Genomic DNA, 22,300 nt, shown 5'->3' on the forward strand with positions numbered 1-22,300 from the left:
TGTCGCTATCAATTGCCAGACAAAAAAAAACATCGGTAGAACTGTGTTATTGATAAAATGAACGTACATATCGAATGCGAGCGGTAGCGAGCAAAATTTTTTTCTTAGAAATACCATTTTTGGGGCACCAAAAACATTTTTGGGCCCATTTTTGGCTGCGTGTTTCCTTTTTCAGATTATTAAAAATAAATTCCCATGCTTGTGGTGCCCCCAAGAACGTGGTGCCCGAGGCAACTGCCTCATTTGCCATATGGCTAACTTGGCACTGCTATCCACCCACGTTTCGCAAGCCCTATCCTTCCTCTATTCTTCTACGCTTCGCGAATCGAGCGAATCCGAGTTCGGTATTATTATTTATCTAATCGTCTTGTGTGGCGTGCAAGGTAAAAACCGATTATTAAGCAAAGATTTTTAGCTAGTGATAGTTTTGTAGTCCATATAATCAGACCATCGAATATACGTAAATGAATAAAACGAATAGACAGCGAATGAAATACGGAGTTAAAGTCAACGATTACAATGACCATTATGTGCAGATAAAATGCGAGGGAATTTTTTTGCTAGTTTTTGTGTGTGTTATTGTTCATGTTATTGTGTACATGGCTTTTAGCTTCCATCCATACCATTGAATTGCAAATGCACGACTAATGACTTGCTTCCACCGCAATGTAGACCGATTTAAAGACTCTGGCTGTCATTCACAATAAAATATGCGTTACATTTGCTGACGTTTGTATGTGTGTGTGGCTCTCGGTGTCCATTCGAATATGATAAAATGTTAAAAATGGAATGAAAAATGAACATATCAAAACCGTCATCATTTTTTTTGTTCGCGTTCTTCGAGAGAATGAGGGAAATATGACACACACACACATGGAAAATGTACACAAAAGAAATGAATTGAAAAGGAGCGAAGGAATGTCAATCTACAAAATCGTTGCATGAATGTAAGATTCAATCATTTGTTCACGGAACAGACCATGAATGAGAAAAGGAAAATTTCCATTATTTCCGCGTTTGAACACGCAAATCATAATTGGTTTAGAGCATATATATGTTATGATGTTATGGCACATAGCACCCTGGCATAGCTGTCAGAAATGATATTTTTTCCCATTTTATATTTCGTCGGTAGAAATTCCGAAGAAGAATGATTGATTCGTATTTACATTCTAACTTAACTACACGATGATGAACATGAAAACGGGCACCGAACAGCAACATCGTTACGCTTTCTTTCCACTCCATTGACTCTTTTTCTCGTCGGTGAGTGGAGACGAGAACGAAAGGGAGCAAAAGAAAAGGTTTATGAATTCAGCACAAATGAAACAATGTGCGAGCAACGTCAACTTCCATCATGTTTTCAAATAGGATCTTCAATTTTTGATCCTAGTTCATTCCTGCATGAATTCACAGACACACACACACACATATGCACGAATTATTCGGAAGAATTGTGTTGGTGGAAGCCATATTTGGTCGTTCGCTTTTTTTTTGGAGTACATTCCGATGAATGGTATGTGCATCGCTCGATCCGGACCAATTCAAGTATGCTGCTCATGCATTCACTTTGCTGCCTAGCCGTACGTCCAAGTTTGGAACTTGTATTTAATATCGTTATCGCATCAAGTCGAGTCCATTAAGCTCACTTTTTTTAGATGGTAAAATGCATTTGTGTTTAGTTCACCAATCGAGTCGAAGTTGTGGAATTACATCAATCTTGATCATAAATGAGTTGTTGGTTTGCGTGTGCTGTAGCTCCCTGCACACTAGCTATAAAATGTAAACATACACATACTGCTACGCAATTTGTTTTTAATGGGTTCGGAATCATTGGTATTCACTTTATTTCAAATCTAATTTTGTTTAATTTTTTTTGTGTGGAAAAATTGCAAATGCTTGTCCAAAAAGTCCTTTAGTTCGAACACCAGAAAATTATACCAATTGAATAGAACTTGTTGGGTCTTAGTTCTAGCCATCCATTCCATTTAGAATAATCAAATAGATGGACAAATCAATGCATAAATATTAATCGGACTTTTGTTTTTGGATATTTGCAGAATGTTGGGAGGCGTTGCCGGTCGGCACATGTCGACCCGTCGGCGTGGCAGTTCGCCAGCTGTTCGAATCGGAAACAACTTAACACTTTCATTGGATGATGCCAATGGCGCGCCAAGGCTACCGCCTCGACGACGGCGAGCCGTTACAACAAGTGACCACAAAAGCTGTGCCCTTATTCAAACGAGACTGAAACTAGGTGATATAATGTAAGTATAGCACTCAATTATGACTCATGAAGCGTTCGTCATTGAGGTATTTTTTTTTAGTTAGGTTTTGTTTTCGCTTGAAAGGCGCTGCTAAATTTAAAACGAAGCCCTTGAACTTGACGAAATATCGAAAATCTCGAACCAATCTAACGGATGATCAGTGCGCCATCTGTAGATCGTGTGCGACAACTTGAATGCATCGAGCTTTTGCTCACGTGAACTGCTCCTTCAAAAGCATTTAGCTCCCGAATATTTCAAAACGCCCCTCATTTTTGCACTTGCGTTTGAAGCTCACGAGATAAATGTTTCATTTCGATAGTATGCTCAAGCTTCGTCGAAATAGTTTAATCCAATTGAAAAAGGGTAGAACCAAATAAAACATACGAATGAAACAATGAAGTTTTGAGTAAATCGAATTCTTTTTCTATCAACATCTCGTACCTCTGGTGTAATGAAAAGTAAATAAATAATAACTGAAGATGGAGAAATCGCTGGAGTCGCATGTTGCGCATGTGCTGAAAATGTCAGAATGTGTATTAAGCATCGAATTATTCCCGCATGTTGGTTACTAATTCATTGGCATTACAACGCCAATTTCATGAGATAAGTTAATGACTGAGATTTTCCGTTATCATTAAATTAGTTCGCTGATGAGAGAGTGACAGGAAAATATTCATGAGAGCTATACAATTTTGAAATACATTCGACAAGCACACATAGAATAGGATGAATACAAATTTCAGTTTAAAAATGAACAAAACTTGATTCAAAATTACATGTTAGCTCACATGCTCCTGCTGTGCGCGCTAAGCACAGCATTTTTATAGAGGCAGAAATCCCATTTCAACATTTGTTATTCATAAATAAACGGGCGGCACAATACAACGCGAAATAAATAATAAACGCATTACTCGGCTGATATGAGACTCAAAAACATATATTCATTGGTACATAATGGCATTGTTTGGAATTCATTCTCAAAATTTAAGCACTGATGACGACGACGACACACACTATTGTATTCCATTTTTAATGGATTTACCACCATTTGCTGAGTTCGTAACATGTTGGACGCTGAGTCAATGCATGTTCTGCTGCTTCATAGATAGATATAGCATTCTGCTATCCTTTGTAACTGTACACTTGTGAGTGAAGTGTGTCTATGATGAAGCATTTCACCGCAATCAAAATAGACATGATGTGCGTGTATATTTCATGTGTCAAATGCACAACCAAAATTCGTTGTATCGATAAAACGCGCCACAGTCACACACTCACAGACACACATACATGTAGACATGAACTCAAAGAGCGAGCTTACGGTTTTGATGTGACTCTCTTTTGCTCAAAAAAACATTAGCATTCGGAACGCATGGATAACAGTGAATGAAGGAGTGGGCAAAGTTTATCGACTCTCGGCAAAAGCATATCGTTTGCATGTCTTGCTCTGAGTGCTGTGTGGTTGCTTGTCAAAGCGCAAACCAAAATACAGTTCATATCACATCTATCCAACCACCACTAGCGCCAATCAGCACATAACAAATACAGCTGGTGACCAAAATATAAACCAAAATACGATTGCTATGTCTCTTTTCAAGTCGATTCACTCTCATTTGCTCAAAGCTTTTTCGCTCTCGTGCAGGCGTGTATGTGTGTGCCTGTGCGTTTGCGTTCCGCATTCGCATAGTAAATTTTTCACAAAACTCACTCCGATCCAGTGAAAATTCATTTCAGTCCGTGCAGTGGAAAAGTAGCCAGAACTTTGAGCCATCATCGAAATATAGGCAACAATAAAATATCAAAATCTAAGAACCAACAACAACAACAAAAAGAAAGTTGAAATGAAATTCCAACCGAAAAAATAGAAATAAAAATCCGTTTGTCTGTATCGATGAAAAGTTCGAGATAAGGAAAAAAGTGTTTGAAAAGTGAAACTTCCGATGGTCTACGGCGGACAAAAAAGAAAATCTGAACTGACGAGTAAAAGCTACATTGTCTCTGGATAAAGGAGGGAAAAAAGAGGGAAATTATCATTTTCTTTCGCATTACAAAGCAATTTACGACATATTTCATCATTTTGGTGCAGTTTTCTTCATTTCCAAACGGGACATTTGTGTTTTACGTGCATTTTTTTTTTGTTTTGTTCGTGAAATTTTTTGTGTCCCATGTCCATTGCTTTTGCATTTGAGTTGAACGAAAAACGACGAATAGCAAAGTGAGGCCAATTTTTTTTTTGAATTAAACCACATTTTTACCGTGGTGTGCGCCAATTTGTTTGGAAATATTCGCAAAAAGGAAAACGACAACGGGCCAAAAAGTAAAGGCAATTTTCATCAGCAGTGGTTCGAGTAAAAATCATGTCAAAAATGCAAATGAGCATTTTTAACCAAAGACAAATGAGTGCGGTTTCTTTGGAGTAAACCAATATGGCCAAGTGGTCGTCAAACCAGAGTGTCAAATTGGAACTAACGACGGTGGGTGTTTGTGATTTCATGTTTTTCATTTTTTTTTCGCCTTTTTTCTCTTTCATGCCATTTATGTGCATGATTAGGCTTATCACAATTTTATTGCTCTCTCTCTCTGATGAACTAATCTTCCGTTTTCCGAATCGAAAGTGAATATAAAAATATACAAATTACGTAAATATTAACATCGCCGCTCGGACATTCAGACAGCACCGAAAAAGATGACGTGCAATTTCGGTGACTCGGTTTGGTCAGCGGCAGATCAAAAACGTGCAAGAAAATTGAGTTTGATGTTCAAGTGGGAAAAAATGAAGATGTACGAACGCAGCAAATGTGCTGTTTTTTCTGCTTCGTTCAGTCAGAGTCAGTTAGTCTCTCCATCTCTCTCCCTGTTCGTTCGGCTACGTTGTCAAATCGAGAATTAATGATTCGCTAAAATGAGAACGATTCTGCATATCCATTATAATGGCATTAAATGAAACTTACGTCATGGGGAAACCACCGAGTCCAGTTCAACTGTGTGGTTTTTATTGCTGTTTTTAATGCTTGGCATAAATATTATGAAAGCGCCCAGATAGTGTGGTTTTTTTTCGCACTCGATATGAACATGGGCCAACATTTTTTGTCCATCTACCTTCTCTCTCTTCTTTTCCCTTCTCTCTCTCTCTCTGTCGCTCACTCTCTCTGCGGTTAAAAAATTGTGAAATCACATCTCCGTGTGGCGAACAAAAGATGATTAATTGATTTATATACATTTTATGGCGAGCCGTGTATTTCACATAGGTCGACAAAGTAACATCTTCATTTCACGAAAATTCTATTAAATTCGGTAAAAAAAAAGAGAAAAGAGCAACATAACACTCAGCTCACGATCAAAGCCAATTCCAATTCGGACGGCATGAAATGATTTTAAATGTGCGCAGCAAACGCACACTAATTTTGTGAAGTCTATCGACATAATTTGATCATCGAACCCAATAATCGACAGCATGAAAATCGAATGGAAAACACATAATGAATATCGTGTAATCGAACGCAAAACGCCACCGAATTTCATTAAACACATACATGGAAAATGGTAGCGAAGCAAGAGGGATAGAGAGAGAGAGAGAAGAGAAATTTCCTCTGTCTCTCGTTGGTATATGTTTATGTGTTCTGCTGTTACGAATTTTCGGTGGTGGCGCTGTGTTGGTATTTTGGATAAAGTTGGTGTATTTTGTGCATGGCCCGAATAATACAAGCAAAAATCCCCCCAATAAATGAAGAAAGAACGTCGATGACGACGATGACGACGAGGTGAGACTCGTTTATGGAATCGAAATGTGATACAAACCGTACGTAGATAAGCAAAAAATGTGTGGTGTGGTGTGAAAGTGACGACGAGCGCAAAGCAATGTGAACGAACGAAAAAAAATCTTCATTTTATGTATGGCATTTGTACGTGTGTGTGTGTGTATGTGTTGATATGAAATACTTGTACAGAATTCGTGCTATATATATATGAGAGCATAAATAGAACGTGTTTAGGCAATAGAAGGCATACAGGACACATAGCGCGCGCTTTGACTCACATTTTCGATACAAACCAACAACTTCAACAGAACACTCGATGGAATGTTGCGCACTACACGCATAAATGTGCCACACGCACACATCCACCCGCTCCAGCAGTTATTGACATTCACAACATTGATTACAATACGGCTGAATCACATAAACACACACGAACACACACAGGCTAACGTGCATTAGCATGAGAGAGAACGAGAGGAAAAAATATAGCGCACCAACGTGGAAAAAAGCCAGATATTTATATACGCAATGTAATATGGAATTCTTAAATATTGATCCCGAAAATTCGTCCGGTGAAGACATATACAGTATACACACGATTTATTTTGTGTCTGTTTTTTTTTTCTTTGCTTGAGTAATACTCGATACTTGAATCCGCATAAGTCATCATTAATTATGGGCATTTGAAATTAATTAATTGCCTAGTCTCTGGCCTGAATAACATTTGATTTCTGTTCCACACTCACGATGAGTTGAGTTACAGCCATTGAAGCATTCTCAAGCGTGTTATGTGGTGAAAGGGGGACAAAAGCTCATCAGTGACGGCGTCATATATACACACAGTACACACACACACACACAAACACATGTTCACGAGGGGCAAAAGAGAAGAAGTTTACTGCGTTAAGCGTTGCCATTTTGTTTTTCATTATTTTTACACTTTCCTGCCTTTTGAACGGCTCATATACATCATGTCAATATGCTTTTTTGTCGCTCCATTGCAATTTCAATGTGGAATGTGTGTAAAATACACGGCAGATGAGCGACCACATTCGTCGATTCAAAGAAAAATGTAAAATAAAAAAAGTGTACAAAGGATCCTCTCATAGTTCATACTCACATTCATCTTTTCATGTATTACTATAGCGAGCGCGCTGATTATGTCGACATCGTCTTTTATGTGCGCTACCGAACCGCTTCGTTGTTGTGTTGTTTGAAGCAATTGAAGGCACAAAAATGGGAAAATATATACCTATATATTGTGCCAGCAACAATGGAAAAAGTGCACACACCGAATGGAATGTGTGTCAACAATATTTTCCATTCACGCGTGATGGAAATTCGCAAATATTTACGTATTATATATATATACGCGTATGCAGTTCATTTCATCGGCTTTGTGTCATATTACCGAACGGAATTACCGTCCTGTGTGTCTGTGTGCTGTACAAATCGTAAACTATCCCAATAAGCCACTGGAAATTCATCGACGACGATTTCGGTTGTGTGATTTAGATAGTTTTTTGCCCTTATTTTCGGTGTATAGAAAAGGATAAAAAAAAACTAAATATTGAAATTGGATGCGAGTTTGCGCCGTGTTTATTGGGCATTTATTCTTGACTTGGGGTTTTTCGTTGTTATTGATGAGTTGTTAAGGCAAAGCAAAACAAAACAAAAAACATGAAATGATGAGTTTATCGGGTAAAATGAAAAAAGGGAAAGCACAACACACGCATTTGATTCACTTGAAAAATGCAGAGAAATGTGAATCGTGAAGTCACTATACGAAAACCGGTGGAAACGCTATTCGAGTAGCAGTCGATTACAAAGGCCAACGTTCTCCACTTTTTAGAGCAACGCGCGCGAGCGAGACTCCGTGAAATATTCACATTCATACACCGAAAATATACACAATCCTTCATTCCGTTTCTATTTGATGGTTTGTCATCGTGTTCGTTCTTCGTTTCTGGAGTATCGAACTTTTTCATTCTCCATATATATACAGTACACAGGCTAGGCGCTTCGCCGTACATATAAGGTCTCTGGCCGAGCAAGCGAGCGAGCGCGCGCGTACACACGGCGGCACACGAAAGACTCATCATCGAGCGCGCCCTATGTATATGATTTCGGTTGAGTTTTCGTGTCTGCATAGTATATGGTGTATATTAAACAATGTGTTTAAATATAGATTTTTGATTGTTACACAACTATCAAAAACGGAACCACATCGAGTGCTCTTCAAATGCCTTAGTCATGTACATTTCGTTCTTTTTTCTCGTATATATCAATGCCCCATAGAAAAAAAAATATTTCGTTTCTTTTATGTGTTGTTTGTTGTCTCAGATAACGTAAAGCATTGTTGCTACAATGTCTCGAATATAGATTACGGCACGAAGCCAAAATTTCAATTGAATAAGTCAAGGTAAATGACAACAAATATCTGACGCACACTTTTTGCGGATTTTTCGAGAGCATATTCTGAAAATGTATTCAACCACTTAACGAACACTTCAACGTTGAGTGGTTATTTTTATCGAAGAGCGACAAAATCGAATTCATTGAAGAAAATGTATGGTCAGCGATCTCAGATTATGTAATCAAAAAACGCCATTCAATTTTTACGGCAGGATTCATCAATTCATATGTGAAGTAATGAAAAATGTGACGTAATGACATCAGAAATATACCAAACATTTATTTGTCGTCATTTTTTTTTTATCGTTGTTTCAATCCACAAACTTTTCACAATTTCTCTGAAAGATTGCAATTCTTCAATTTTCACCATATAGTCCACCCAATGCACTGTGTCATAGACACCGTGAAAAAAAATGTGATCGATTGAATTGAAAGCTTTCAAACAAGTTTGCGGGATTATCTGATGTTTTTGACAGGTTGATATTGTATCGCGATCGAATATTGTCAGCGGAATCGTAAATCACACAGCGAGTCAGTTGCATTGCATCGCACAATTCGCCCGAATTCACAGTCGAATCTCAGTTTTGCAACACGGTGAAAAGTTCAAAATCATTTTTGTTGAGTTGGCAGCTGCATCGTTAGCAATTCCGTTATGTTTTGTTCGGATGAATTTTGATGAGCACAATGCAAGTGGATATGCACTTTGGAATTCGGGACGTGAAAAACTGAAGCTGAAAATGTGCAGTTAGAAGAAAAACGAAATGTGTTCCGGTTAACCATGGTGAAATTGAAAAATGGTCTTCAGTCAAACGGAGGAGCATCATTTTCTGACCGGTTGACTTTCACCAACGCAACGAACTTTGCTTCCAACATTTTCCGTTCGAAAGTTTGTTCGTCCAAGTTTTACTTGGCTCGTGGTACAACTTCATTAATTGTATCGAGTAGTATTTTCTTTCTCTCCCGAATGATTTACCACATCAAGGGCTTGTGCACAATTCCCGTTTCATGTTTTAATATGCTGTCACAGAATTTCTCTATGCACACCGATGATGCACCGATATGATGGCGACTGAGCATATTCTTGGAAATAGGAATTCCCAGAGAAAATAAATCTAAAAAATCGAACTTTGTTTGAACATATTTTTCTCCCACCTTGCCCGCTCTGTGTGTATAAATAGTTTTCAAACAACAACTCTTATTGAAAGAGCAGAAAAAAATGCTTTACAAAGTATTGACGAATAAATATTAGTTTTCAAAAGTCAAATAGACGCTCAACTCACTTGAACAGTTCTTGGATTGATATTACCATCGTCATTTGCATTTTATTCAAATATTTGCAAGTGCAATTATGGCCGACAAGCAAATCATTTTCGCTTTAAAGCAAATTTTATGAATAACTTGGATGAAAATGATGGAGAGAAGATGCACCTTTCTCTAGGATGCATAAATAATAATCGAATTACTTGTCACAGAGAACATATACACGTGTGGCAATTTACGGTTGTATATCGTTCACTCTCCGAAACAATCAATGTGCAAATTCAATTTCCAGTTTCATGAATTTACTTGGATTAAGGGATGAGCTCTTCTGTATTTCATCCCAGTGTCAGGAGAAAATAAATAGGTACGCAATGACAGCAAATACTGTCTTTTTCATCTAAAAAACAAAATAGAGATTTTTTGATGGAGTAAAACTTAAATTTGATTCAATGCCGAAATCAAATTAAGCAACAAAAATTACCAATTTTCGTTTTCAAAATTGTTGAAATTGAATTTTAAACTGAAAATGGCAGAAAATGAATAGAATTTTCTTTGAAGAGAGCATTTGAACGTCATTTGGTTGTGCGAGTGTCATATGCAATCTCAACGCCTGATGTACATTTTCCATTGTGCAGTGAATAGAGCCGTTTTTTCTGCTTAAATGTGCATTTTGACAGTTAATTTGTGTTAGCCTTGTCTGTTTTTTTACTTTCTCTCTCTCTCTCTCTTTCTCATCACATTGGCTGCCTTTCCACATTCGCCGACACATCATTGTGGTATGCGCTAAAAACAAGAAAATAGCGGCAGCCAATAGATTGCCATTTTAAATCAATATTCTCATTGCGAGAGACATTGATTTTCGTAGATTGAAGCATTTCAGATGAATAGGCACAGTGGGAAATATAGTCATCGCTTACAACGAACCACATACACACACAAACACACACACACCGACAGAGAGTATATCGATCACACAAAGTGACAACCAAAGCCACACAATAAAGAATGAAGGAGCTGCTTTTAACTTGGAAATTATATTTGTACAATGTACATGAATTGTCAATTAATATCAAAATCCACTTTATTATGGCAACATGGAGCATCTCTCATTTCATGTGTTTGTATACGACGAAGTGGAAGAATCATCAGTTTTTTTTTCTCTCTCGCTCCGTTTGCTGACTACATGCAGAGATGCCATCCATTCTGAGGGTACAACAAAAGCTGCTGTGGTTTTTTCTCCCTTTCTTTGTTGCAATTTGCTGAGTTTCAAAATTTTAATTGAATTTCTTCTCTTCAACATGACATTGAGTTTTTCCTCTTTTGTGACTTATTCAATTTTTCGACTGAATTACATAACATAGAAATGAACAGCATACACAACCGCTACGACGCGGTGATAAATTCTAGTGTTTAGTTCTGGAGCGTTCAATTAGAATAGTTTGTAGTATAGTTGCCGAGGACCCATTTCCTTAAAATAACAGAACACATTATATCCACAGCACTTCTATGCATAGCATAGATTTTAGTTGGCAAGAAACCGAAGAATCCAGGCTGGCTGCATTCATGACGCATTTTCTACGAAGCTAAAATAATTAATTTCATAACATGCAAATTCTCGGGAGAAATAAAGTAACATTGTCATTGAATTAATTTAGGCTTGTCTTTTGCCATGTTGACCGAACGCCCAGAAAATGTTTGCTTTAATTTACAAAACAAAATACTCAACCCGACAACCATACCTTGTACTGCATCGTTCGAGACATACAAATTATTATGTAATCGCATAGTTAATAGCTATTATATCTTAATTTGACTGATGTTCATTGCCCGTAAATGCTTCTGACCATGCTACCGATGAATTCATTGTAAACGTTCAGTGTTTCACGACTGAATAAATCTCAAGTGATTGAAACATTGTAAAAAAAGGTCTTTTATCATCCGAAAGGCCGAGTGTTATTTTTTCCCGTCGATTATCGATTTTTTTTCCGTTCAGGTTACATGGATTGATTCAATTTAACATATGTGCATTGTGATACATTATGGTACATTGAAACGCAATTATGTTGAGCAGGCACATGAAGCGATTACTTTGTTCCCATGTATACGCGCTCCATCGTTCGCTCGCGCGCGCTACCGATTGAATCATTGAACACAATCGCCGAACCGAGAGGGGTGCTTTTTTCTGCTCTGAAAATAGAGTTTCTATGTCTTCAGCATAGCGGTTGGTTTGTCGTGCGACTTGATATAGCCTGTCAAATAAAATGCGGTACACACATGCATACATATATATATATACAAATACAAGCGTATCGTGACCAATGTAGGTATGCTAACTAATTGTGTAGATTCCAGTTGGCCAGGCGTTTCGTAACAATCGCTCAATCAAATATTGGTCTTGTTTTTCGTTTCTATGTGTAAACTTCGCTAGACGATAGAAACATGTGAAGTGAGAGAGGGCAACCAAGAGAGAGAAAAAAATGAGAAAAACGGAAACAAAACCGAATTTATGGTTAATTTATTGTGCAAGTTGTACGTGGTAAAGTTTCCACTGGATCGCGATTTGGGCGAGAATTTATGGAAATGCGAATTGTTTGAGTCTGTGATTTATGATTTCACTCTCTCTCTCTCTCTCTCTCTCTCTCTCTCTCTCTCTCTCTATGTATATTTTGGCTTGGAGAAGAAACAAAAAGCAGTGTAGCGCTCAAGTAAGAACTCAACCGTGTTTTTATTATGCCGTCTTCAGTAAGTTATGATGTGCCTATGACCCGATAAACGTTTTCCTCAACCACAAATACACAAAATGATGTTATCACCATTCAACGTTGAGTTCTGACAATTGCTATAGAAAAAGTCATCGTCAGTAGATATTTCTTTTCTACTTACTGCTTTCGACATTATTTCGGCACCCAAAACGCTCTAGAATTCGTCTGCGTACGACGATTTTGACACATAAATCAGACCGAATATGTGACTAAAAAAGAGTGTGCGTTTTGTACAGAAAGTGAAAATCAATAATAATTATCTTATTAGGAACACTCTGGCGTTTTCTTGCCACTGTTATTGTCACCACCGCCACTGCTGCTGATATGATTTCCAACTCTTGTTCGCCTCGAAACAGATGTGAAAGCACATACACGAGAAAAAACTCATGTACAAAAGTATTTTTCCGTTTTTCTTGTTTTCACAATGTGCACATAAATATTTGAAATACATTTTTTTTGCCCGAATGCGACATTTGACCCATTTTCTCTTTCCAAATGACTTCACAACTTCCAGATGAACGAAAGCAAGCACGGCACCATTCTGAACAGAACAAGCGAGTATTCATGCAGTTTCACAATTCGTACAATGATTCTATCTCGCCCACTCTCTCCATCTCTCTCCCTCTCTTCTGCCATTGCAGTTATCTCTTCATCACATTTTCACGATTTTGTCATTTCATTTTGTAATAAAAATAAATTGAAAATTTTGTCACATAAGAAAAACCGACAAACTGAAGTGTTATTCGTTCAAACCAGTAGTAGAATTTCTACTGTCGGAATTGCCGGAAAATCTGGTGAACAAAAAAAAAACTTTGAACAAACGAAAAATGAGCCCAATGAAAAAGATATTCGTGTGCACTGCACAAACACACATGCAATGGAAATCGAGAACATAAAGATCTGAATGTGTCAGCGACAGTGTCTCTTAATTCATTCTGTGAAAACTCAGGCCAAACAATTCGAAATAAAGTTTTGCATAAACTTGAGTTTCCGATTTCATGGATTCCATGCTGTGGCGTTTCCCTGTTTAAATGTGAATGTAAGCAATTTGAATCTCAAGTGTAGTGTTAATTTGGTGCTCTTAAATACCGTTCAAGTAAAGTGCATCTCATGCAACACCAAAGCCAACAGAATTTTAATCATTCCCTTTACGGATTCGTGTGTTAATTTAGCCAAATGGGTTTGAATAAAAGAAAGGAACACATTGGTAAAAAAGCTTAAACACGAATGCAACGCGGAAAGTGCTTAGTCAACGGAAAATATGCATGTAACGAATGCAATAGAAAATGACGGGAGCTTCAAATGGCAAACACAAGAGAATATATTATAATAATTTTTGAGAGCAGAAATGAGCCCGCACTTTCTCTCTCTCTCTCTGACATTCACAATTGTTCACAGGGCCCGAAAAATGCGCGCAACGGAAACGAACAACTTGCACACAATGTGAATGGCACATGCAATCGTTGCGAGTGAATGCAATTTTTGCTTAAAATGTTCCGCTTCTATGTTCTTGCAACGCAGCACCAATTCTACCCGTTTTGCTGGTGGTATGCGGAAGGCGAAAAACTTTTCGGTGGATTCAATTATTTATGGCATTTGTTTGTGCTTCATTCCGTTGTTTTGATGAAGAAAGAAAGCAAGCAAAGTTCTTGTAGTTGTTTTTCCGTTTCTGAATATTAGCATATTTGTTTACGCGTGCAAACGACGGCGATTGGGAGAGCAAAAAAGAAGAAGAAAATACCGTAGCCAATTCGTTTATCGTGCGAAAAAACGAATGAATCCAAAATGAAAGTCATTTATTAAATGAAACTTTTTATGTGCGTCGTTTTTTTTTCGTCATTTGAAATGAAAAAGAGTATGGCTGAAAGGAAAGGGAAGGATCTGAATTATGATCATAATATAATCAGCTTGTAAAGATTATTTAATTCGAATCATTTGAAAGCTTATTTCATCGACTCTCATACAACATCTAGATTTCTATACTTTTCTATTTTTGCAGAGCCGTAGACTTTTGTGATGACAAATTTTATAGGATTTCTCTAGATATAAATGCTTGATATTATAGTATTGACGTATCACATTTCCATCGGAAAAAAGTTGATAATTCAAATCAAAACCACATGAACTTCTTTTTGGATTTGAAAATCAATGAAAGTACGAGCACGGTACCCGGATTTTTGTGCAAAGCAATCGTGTGAGAATATCTCGCATTCAGTCGTAGCGACTGTCTGAAGTTAACGCCCTAGGATGTCATTAAGTGTATTATCCGACGGGAAAAGTTTCTCACGTAGAGCTGACAAACGAGTGAATGAGTCGAGTGTTGCGAGTGTGTTTGTGGGTGGAAATGCGATTTTTCTCTGTTTTTTTTTTAAATCAATGAAATTATTCAGTTGATTTCAAGTAATGCGGTTGAGGTGAAACCGTTCAGTATCGCCGCGCTTGCCAATGTTAGTTCCGATTCAATTGTTTGAGAAAATCGAATGATGACACATTTTGCAGGAATAAAGTTCGATACATGGCAAGGCTAATGTGTGTTGTACAAGCTATTTACGGACTTTATTTCCCCGATGCGGATGTGTCGTATCGTTCTGTTGACTGGTAAATTGCATACGCATTGGCTTTTATGTTGTATTCGCTTCGCCACGCATTTAAATAATTCAATTCGTTCCTTCCTTCCTTCGTTCTTGTTGGCGTTAGAAGTTGGCCAACAAAGGAACGAGTTTGAATCAAAAGAAAGGGTGTGCGAGTGTTTGTCGTTTGTGGTCAGTAAATTTGCATGTTTCATGGCTGGAAACGACGATAATCTTTAATTTGCACGCGATGCAGTAAAATGGCTTTTACCATTTATTCATTTCATTCGATACCTTGAAAATGAAAGGAATTAAAAGCGGACAAAAAAATGCAGTACGCAAAAATCCCATGCATTTGAATTTCAAAGAATCATCGAAAACAATGAATCCATTCGGCTTAAAAATGCAGCACAAAATTTAAATCAAGCCATGAAACGGATAATCCCATTTTATGATCAATGCAAGAAAAGATGAAGAGCGCAGCTCAAACAAAAACGAATGAAACCAGTAACCCCATTACATGTTGCTGCTGCTTGCTAGGGCAGCGAAGACGAATAAAAACACAGCGTTTAATTTAAGCTTATACGAAAATGAAACATATGACATTAATCGCACACATACACACTCCAATCCAATACACTGACGCAGTGAGCATGTGTTGCGTGATGTGACATTTATCCATCTACGCTATTCAAACGAACGCGTTTAGTATTGAAATGTAATGGTTCAAATATAGTATGTTTATGATGTGTGTGTATATATTATGCGGCGAGCGCATTTTATCGATTCGACGACGTGCTTCTTTTCCTTCTCCCTCGCCCGCTGCCTCTCTCATAACTTCAGAATCACAATTTGAAGTGGGCATGAAAGCGCAAAATGTCACAAGCCGATTTATTTCCATGAAATCTGTTATTGATTGAAATTCGCAGAATGCGCCGGAAATTTACTGCAAAAAGCGAACATTTCGTCATCAATTTCGCCGAATCAGAGCTTAAGTCATCCCATACCAGAATTTTTGCTTGTTTATTAGCCTCGCGATAGAATAATATTCATGAATGATATATTTAAATATAGAAAAAATAAACTCCACAAACAATTGACTCGTTCATCAATTATGCCACTGTGGATGGTTGGGCTCTGTCACGTTTGTAGATAGAGAAAAAAAAGCAATGTGCGTTTGAATGGAAAAAGTTATGCATCGATTGAATAAAGTTGATTTCGAAAACAATTTAATTGCTTTTGGATCGTATAAATGATAATTACTGCATTATTGTTTGGTAAGTCACTTTGGGCGAGCGAATTAACTTGATAATCCACATTTTATTTGTGTTCACCACCGAAGTGACAGTTTTCCACCGAATTAATGCGATTGGTTCAGCGTTTTCTGTTCGTTTTTTCCTCTGTTGTTGTTGTTGTTGTTGTTGTTACCATATACTCACTGTGTTTCTTTGTCTTTTTTTTTCGCTCTAACCCCAAATAGGTTAGCGGCAGCTCAGGAAGCAGCGCTAGCAGGCCACACTTCACGAAACGGATTTCAAAAGAGTACTTATCGTTTAGCTGATAAAATGGGTGGTCAACAGTCTCGCGGTGAACCACCAACTAGTGGTGGTCCCACATCGCTTTTCATATTCACAGAAGAGAATCCGATTCGCAAATATACCCGATTCATTATCGAATGGCCACCGTTTGAATATGCCGTACTCATGACAATCATCGCAAATTGTGTGGTGCTCGCTCTCGAAGAGCATTTACCAGATGGCGACCGAACAACATTGGCGAAGTCTCTTGAAGCGACTGAAGTCTATTTTTTGGGTATATTCTGTGTGGAAGCATCGCTGAAAATTGTAGCCTTAGGCTTTTTACTGCACAAAAACTCCTATCTCAGGAACATATGGAATATAATGGATTTTTTCGTTGTAGTAACTGGGTAAGTGTAAGGCCAATTAATTGGTATCATCAAATATTTACTTTCCGGCGTTTGTGGGCACTGCCAACATTTTGAACAAACGGTTCGTCGATCTGCTCTGGAATTTCGAATACATTACAGACACGAGCCATTTGCGTGCGTGTTTCATCAACGGAAAAGAAAAATTACACCGTTGAAGGTGGCAATCCCACAATCGGACCGAATTAAATGAAAATTTTCTTTCACTTTGCGTTTTATCCAAAAATCAAAACAATATCAAGACATATAATTCTCTTTTTTTGTCTGACCAAATGAAAAACGAACATTCAATATATCGCACGAATGCGACGTTGTCAAAAACACAATCTCAAAATTCAAATCGAAAATACGGAAATTAGCTCAATGACCGTATTCGCCGAAGCAAATGTCGATGTCGATTTACGTATGTTACGTTCGTTCAGAGTATTACGTCCATTAAAACTCGTCTCTCGGATACCAAGTAAGCGCTGGCGTGTCAATTGCCTTTCATCCACACTCTCTCTTTCATAAACACATCCAGTTCCAAACGTTAATGGACAAAATCAAAAAGTGTACCACTTCTGCCGAAACGCTCCGTAGTCCAACATTCGAAAACATTCAGCTGAAAAGCTAACAGCAACCACGTGTTTCTTTTTTCCTTCGGCGGCAGGTCATGATAATTACCTGAATATATATTGTATGTTTCATTCCAATTACTGCAATTTATTTTTTCACATATAATTTCATTCTCGATCCGTTTCACGGAATTTCCCTCGGATTTTTCGGAACTGATCGAGGGTGAAACCCATGATTCATAGGCCATGAATTACATGGTGATTTTTCCTTGGGTATTTACGGTTTATCCTGGAATATGTGGGTTTTCGTTGGTCTTTCTCAGAAATGTTCGAATGCTGTTCAACTTGGGCGTGGTGGTGAAGTGTATACCATTTAGAGATAGATTAAACTACTTAGTCATTTATTTACCGTAGGAAATAAACGTGTCGATATAATAAAAATGACGACATTTTTCGTTTTCAGTCTTTAACACGTTTTCAATTAATCGAATTGACTTCAAAACATTTATTAGCCCGCATATATATACACCATAGATCGACACTAATTGAAATATTAATTTCCACAATAATTGTGTTGTTCCTGTTCTTGTTCCTGTTCATATAACAATCCCAATCGATGATATTGTCGCATAGAAAATTGTTTGTTTCTCGTAATAGATATTTTTTCTCGTCTCACTCAGTTATCCTTTTATAATCGACCTGTTGATAATGTTATACCATTACTTCAACATAACGTATTGGCTTCCGATTGGCTAGATTTTTGATAAATGAACGCCATTACTATTAATTAATAGTCGCTTGAGAGATCAATTAATCTAAAATAAGATTGAAAACATTTAGTTGCTGCCGTATTGTGTGCGTCGATCCATTATTAGCTATTGGCATCGATACAACTGGCTGGGGATGTAGTTGCAAATTATCGATTTCAAAATATACATTTTATATATGCTAGTCTAGATGCAGACAACTTTATCCATACGAATTATGTACGCTATGAGCTACATTTAAGCGGCACAAACCTTATATTCTTATAGACAATGTACACCGTACAGTACATTGTAAACACAGGCATTTTCGCATAATGATACATGTTATTTTGATGAGACCGAATCGTGTAATATAACGATTGTATTTTTCTTCTCGCTGGGAATGTTTGTGCAATTACAATGTGTAATTTACTTCGGCTAGTCGCAAATAGTGTTTTATTGAAAAATATATAATCGTTTGAATCTCACATATTCTAAGCTGTGAGCGTCAACATTTTTTTTTCTTTCATAGAAACAATTTAATCTATTTTTCCATATAATCAAATAGTGCTAAATCGTAGACCGTTTTCTTTATCGTTTCTTTATTGTATTTTTCTTGTCTTTTTCGTAAAACCTCGATCGCATCTTGCAATCGAACATCACACAAACCACAGGTTCATCACAATGTTTCCATCGATAGGAACTCAAGTAGATCTAAGAACTCTACGAGCGATAAGAGTTCTTCGACCGCTAAAATTAGTATCTGGAATTCCTAGTGAGTAGTGCGGCGCTAGTCATAGACCGTTAAAATGCTTAGTCCTTTTCTGTTATCGGATATTCATTTTGTTTCTAGCATTTTTCGTAGTTTATAGTTTTCATTTACCGTAGTGAGTTTATAGCGTGTATTTTGTTTCTATTTCATTTGTAGCTCAATATTTTTCATTAGAATTTTTTTCAATTTTATTGAATAAGAATTTACTAACGATGGTTTTTTTTCTCTCTCTCTCTCTCTCACTCCCATTCCAATTGTGCAATTGATTATTCGACCGATCCAGGTTTACAAGTAGTTTTAAAATCAATAATAAAAGCTATGGCACCGTTGCTTCAAATCGGACTCTTGGTTTTGTTTGCAATTGTCATATTTGCAATCATTGGGCTCGAGTTCTATTCGGGTGCATTGCACAAGAGTTGTTATAGTTTAGAGAATATAAGTGAGTATAGTTTTGTTTTCATTTTTTTCACAAACGTTTTTCCTTTTTTCCGTCTATCTTTGTTTCTCTTTTTTTGAACTAAACCAACTAAACAGCGAATTGAATTTCCTTTGTTGTGTGCTAATTGACCATAAATCAAAGAGAAACATTCACGGCTACGCACGCACAATCGCACATTAAATGTTCCACTTTCACAGAAAGTGAAACAGTCAGAGCGATTCGAAAGCAAATTCAATTCGAAGTGAAAATGTTTCATTCAATTTTAATGAACCAAATTGAAAATTCCAAACCAAAACTTCAAATTAAACTAATCGACTATAATACCCATTGGACTTACACAACATTATTTTTCTTTTGTAATTTTACACTCAATTACATGAAACCACACACACACACATACACACACACGTCATGAAACCAACAAACAAAAAATTAAATAAATACACAAACACGAAAACTGAAAACGTAGATGTAATTGTGAAGGAGGGAGATGCCGAAGTTCCGTGTAATTCTGATAATAAAACATTATCACCGTCTGGAGCATATCCATGTAACGCGAGTGTTAGTACATGTTTAGAAAAATGGGATGGTCCCAATTACGGCATAACGTCATTCGATAACATTGGATTCGCAATGTTGACGGTATTTCAGTGTATCACGATGGAGGGCTGGACCGCTTGCCTCTATTGGGTTCGTTAAATTACATTTCAAATTCTAAACGCAACCAACATCGTCTTCTGAACACTTTTACACACTGGTGACAAATATCGACTGTGTTCACTTCAATCTGTCTGTCTCTTCAACCGAAACACAAAATTGAAAGCAACCAAATGAGAATCGCTTCATTTTTTGTTTTGTTTCTTACTCTGTTCGTGATTGGTGTAGTTGTCTTAATTTGAACAGTCTTTTTTTTATTTTTGTACTCCAAAAAAAGGAGAAACATGATCTATTTGTGATATGATTGCTATTGTATGTATCATTTGTATTGCTATTTAAAAAAAAATTCTCGTTCATCAGTTCGTTCTGTTCGTTCATTGGCTCTTACATCAAACAAAACTGCTCTATTTCTTTTTATACGTTTTTTTTTCTGTTCATTTCTCATTGAGTTATGGTGATTTTTCTAAATGTGGTATTCAAAACTTTCAACCTCTTATACAAACGTATTCATCCAACCTTGTTAATGTTGTTATTATCTTTTTTATAAACGACGAACGGAAAACAAAACACCAAAATCTCATCGAACAATTGATAAGGTGTGCATATGCAACGGTAAGACTTGATTTTGGTTGCGAATTTTTCCCCCGTTGCAAATGTACTTTTATCAAATGGTCGCCAAATGAGAATGTATTTAATTTACTATTGCATGTTTGTAGTCATGTAAATCATCATGTCACACGGAATGCAATTTTCTTCCAGAAATGAAAGGAAATTGCTACCACCTCTGCTGTTTATCAACAGATTAACACATCAAATTCACCAAATCTTCTCACTCCAAACTATAAATCATTCAGTACACTCAACAGACAGAGATCAACAGCTGTTGGCCTCAATCGTCTGTGCAAAATGATGGAAATGACAATTCAGACTTCATTTCCGTCCAAAAGAGAGTCATTTTGTTTTCACTCTCGTCACTACATATCATATACATTATGTTGAACTATCGCGTGCGCGTTTTGCTATTACGGATGTCGTTGTTCCAGTCACTTTGCACGATGGTTATGTTTGCTGTGTGTCTATTTTCATGTGTGTATTTGTCACATTTCTTCATTGCTCTCTCTCTCTGTCTCTTTCACTCACTCACTTGCTGTATGTTTCGAAGTTAGTTCGTGTCGTATCAGTGTTGTCACGTGCATCAAACAAATCATTTTTTATGGCATCGAATTTAAAATTGTAATACTAACACAATCTTTTCTATTTGTGGCGCTTTCTAACATCGAAAAATCGTGAAATGTAAACATGTCGCGAAAATGGCCCCGCACACAAAAACAAACAACCAAATTGAAATTCAGACCAACGATGCACTCGGTGCAATGTACAATTGGATCTACTTCGTGCCGTTGATTGTGCTTGGATCGTTTTTTATGTTAAATTTGGTTCTTGGTGTTCTCAGCGGGTAAGTGAATATCAACATTTCGGAAACGAAAAAATCTTTGAAAAAAAAAGTCTGTTTGTTTTTATTTTGTTTCGAACACAACACTATTTCGACAATTTTATCGATCGAATCACGAAAAATTAAACTTTACCTGCTTCACTGCTTTCGTAAAAAAGCGAATTTTCCAATGAAAGAAATCGGGTCGATCGACGTGTTCAATACTACAAATGTCGGAATCGAAAGCAATTTATCGAAGATATGTCATCATATTTGGATTGGATTTCTCAAGCAGGTTATTTCGAAACATCGTTTCACTCAATTGAGTATCGCTTGATGCGTAAATTTGGTGAAATTTTCGCTTGAGTAATTTGAAAACCCTCCAAGAAAAAAAAACACGCCAGACACAAAAATATAATGCTTCATCCTTGACCATATTAAATTTGGTCAACAAGTTTTGATAAAACACAGACTCCCTTGCTCTTACTCTCCCCTCTATACTCTGTCGTGCTTTGTTGCCACGTAATTGAAATTAATCGATTTTTCGTTTTATGTAAATTCCCATTTCCCTGGTAGTGAGTTTGCTAAAGAAAGAGAAAAAGTAGAAAATAGGCAAGAGTTTTTAAAGCTTAGAAGGCAGCAGCTTCTCGAGAGAGAATTAAACGGATATGTGGAATGGATCTGTAAAGCCGGCAAGTATTCTTCGTTTTTTTTTATTGCTAA

The 22,300-nt window shown here is 37.0% G+C and overlaps 1 protein-coding gene across 1 annotated transcript in view; it reads left to right on the forward strand.

The window, feature by feature from the left end:
* The window catches only part of LOC129580522 (voltage-dependent calcium channel type A subunit alpha-1), a 60,327-nt gene that overhangs the window by 3,611 nt on the left and 34,416 nt on the right, over window positions 1-22,300 (forward strand). Inside the window, exons 2-8 of the mRNA XM_055471017.1 lie at window positions 2,061-2,267; window positions 16,513-16,959; window positions 18,952-19,052; window positions 19,333-19,488; window positions 19,958-20,178; window positions 21,498-21,601; window positions 21,757-21,872. Of these exons, the coding sequence (XP_055326992.1) occupies window positions 2,061-2,267; window positions 16,513-16,959; window positions 18,952-19,052; window positions 19,333-19,488; window positions 19,958-20,178; window positions 21,498-21,601; window positions 21,757-21,872 (1,352 nt within the window). The remainder of the gene's footprint in view (window positions 1-2,060; window positions 2,268-16,512; window positions 16,960-18,951; window positions 19,053-19,332; window positions 19,489-19,957; window positions 20,179-21,497; window positions 21,602-21,756; window positions 21,873-22,300) is intronic.

The sequence above is a fragment of the Sitodiplosis mosellana genome, unplaced genomic scaffold (genome assembly GCF_009176505.1).
Source record: "Sitodiplosis mosellana isolate CC-2019 unplaced genomic scaffold, AAFC_SMos_1.0 Smas_scaffold_1, whole genome shotgun sequence".
NCBI classification, from domain to species: domain Eukaryota; kingdom Metazoa; phylum Arthropoda; class Insecta; order Diptera; family Cecidomyiidae; genus Sitodiplosis; species Sitodiplosis mosellana.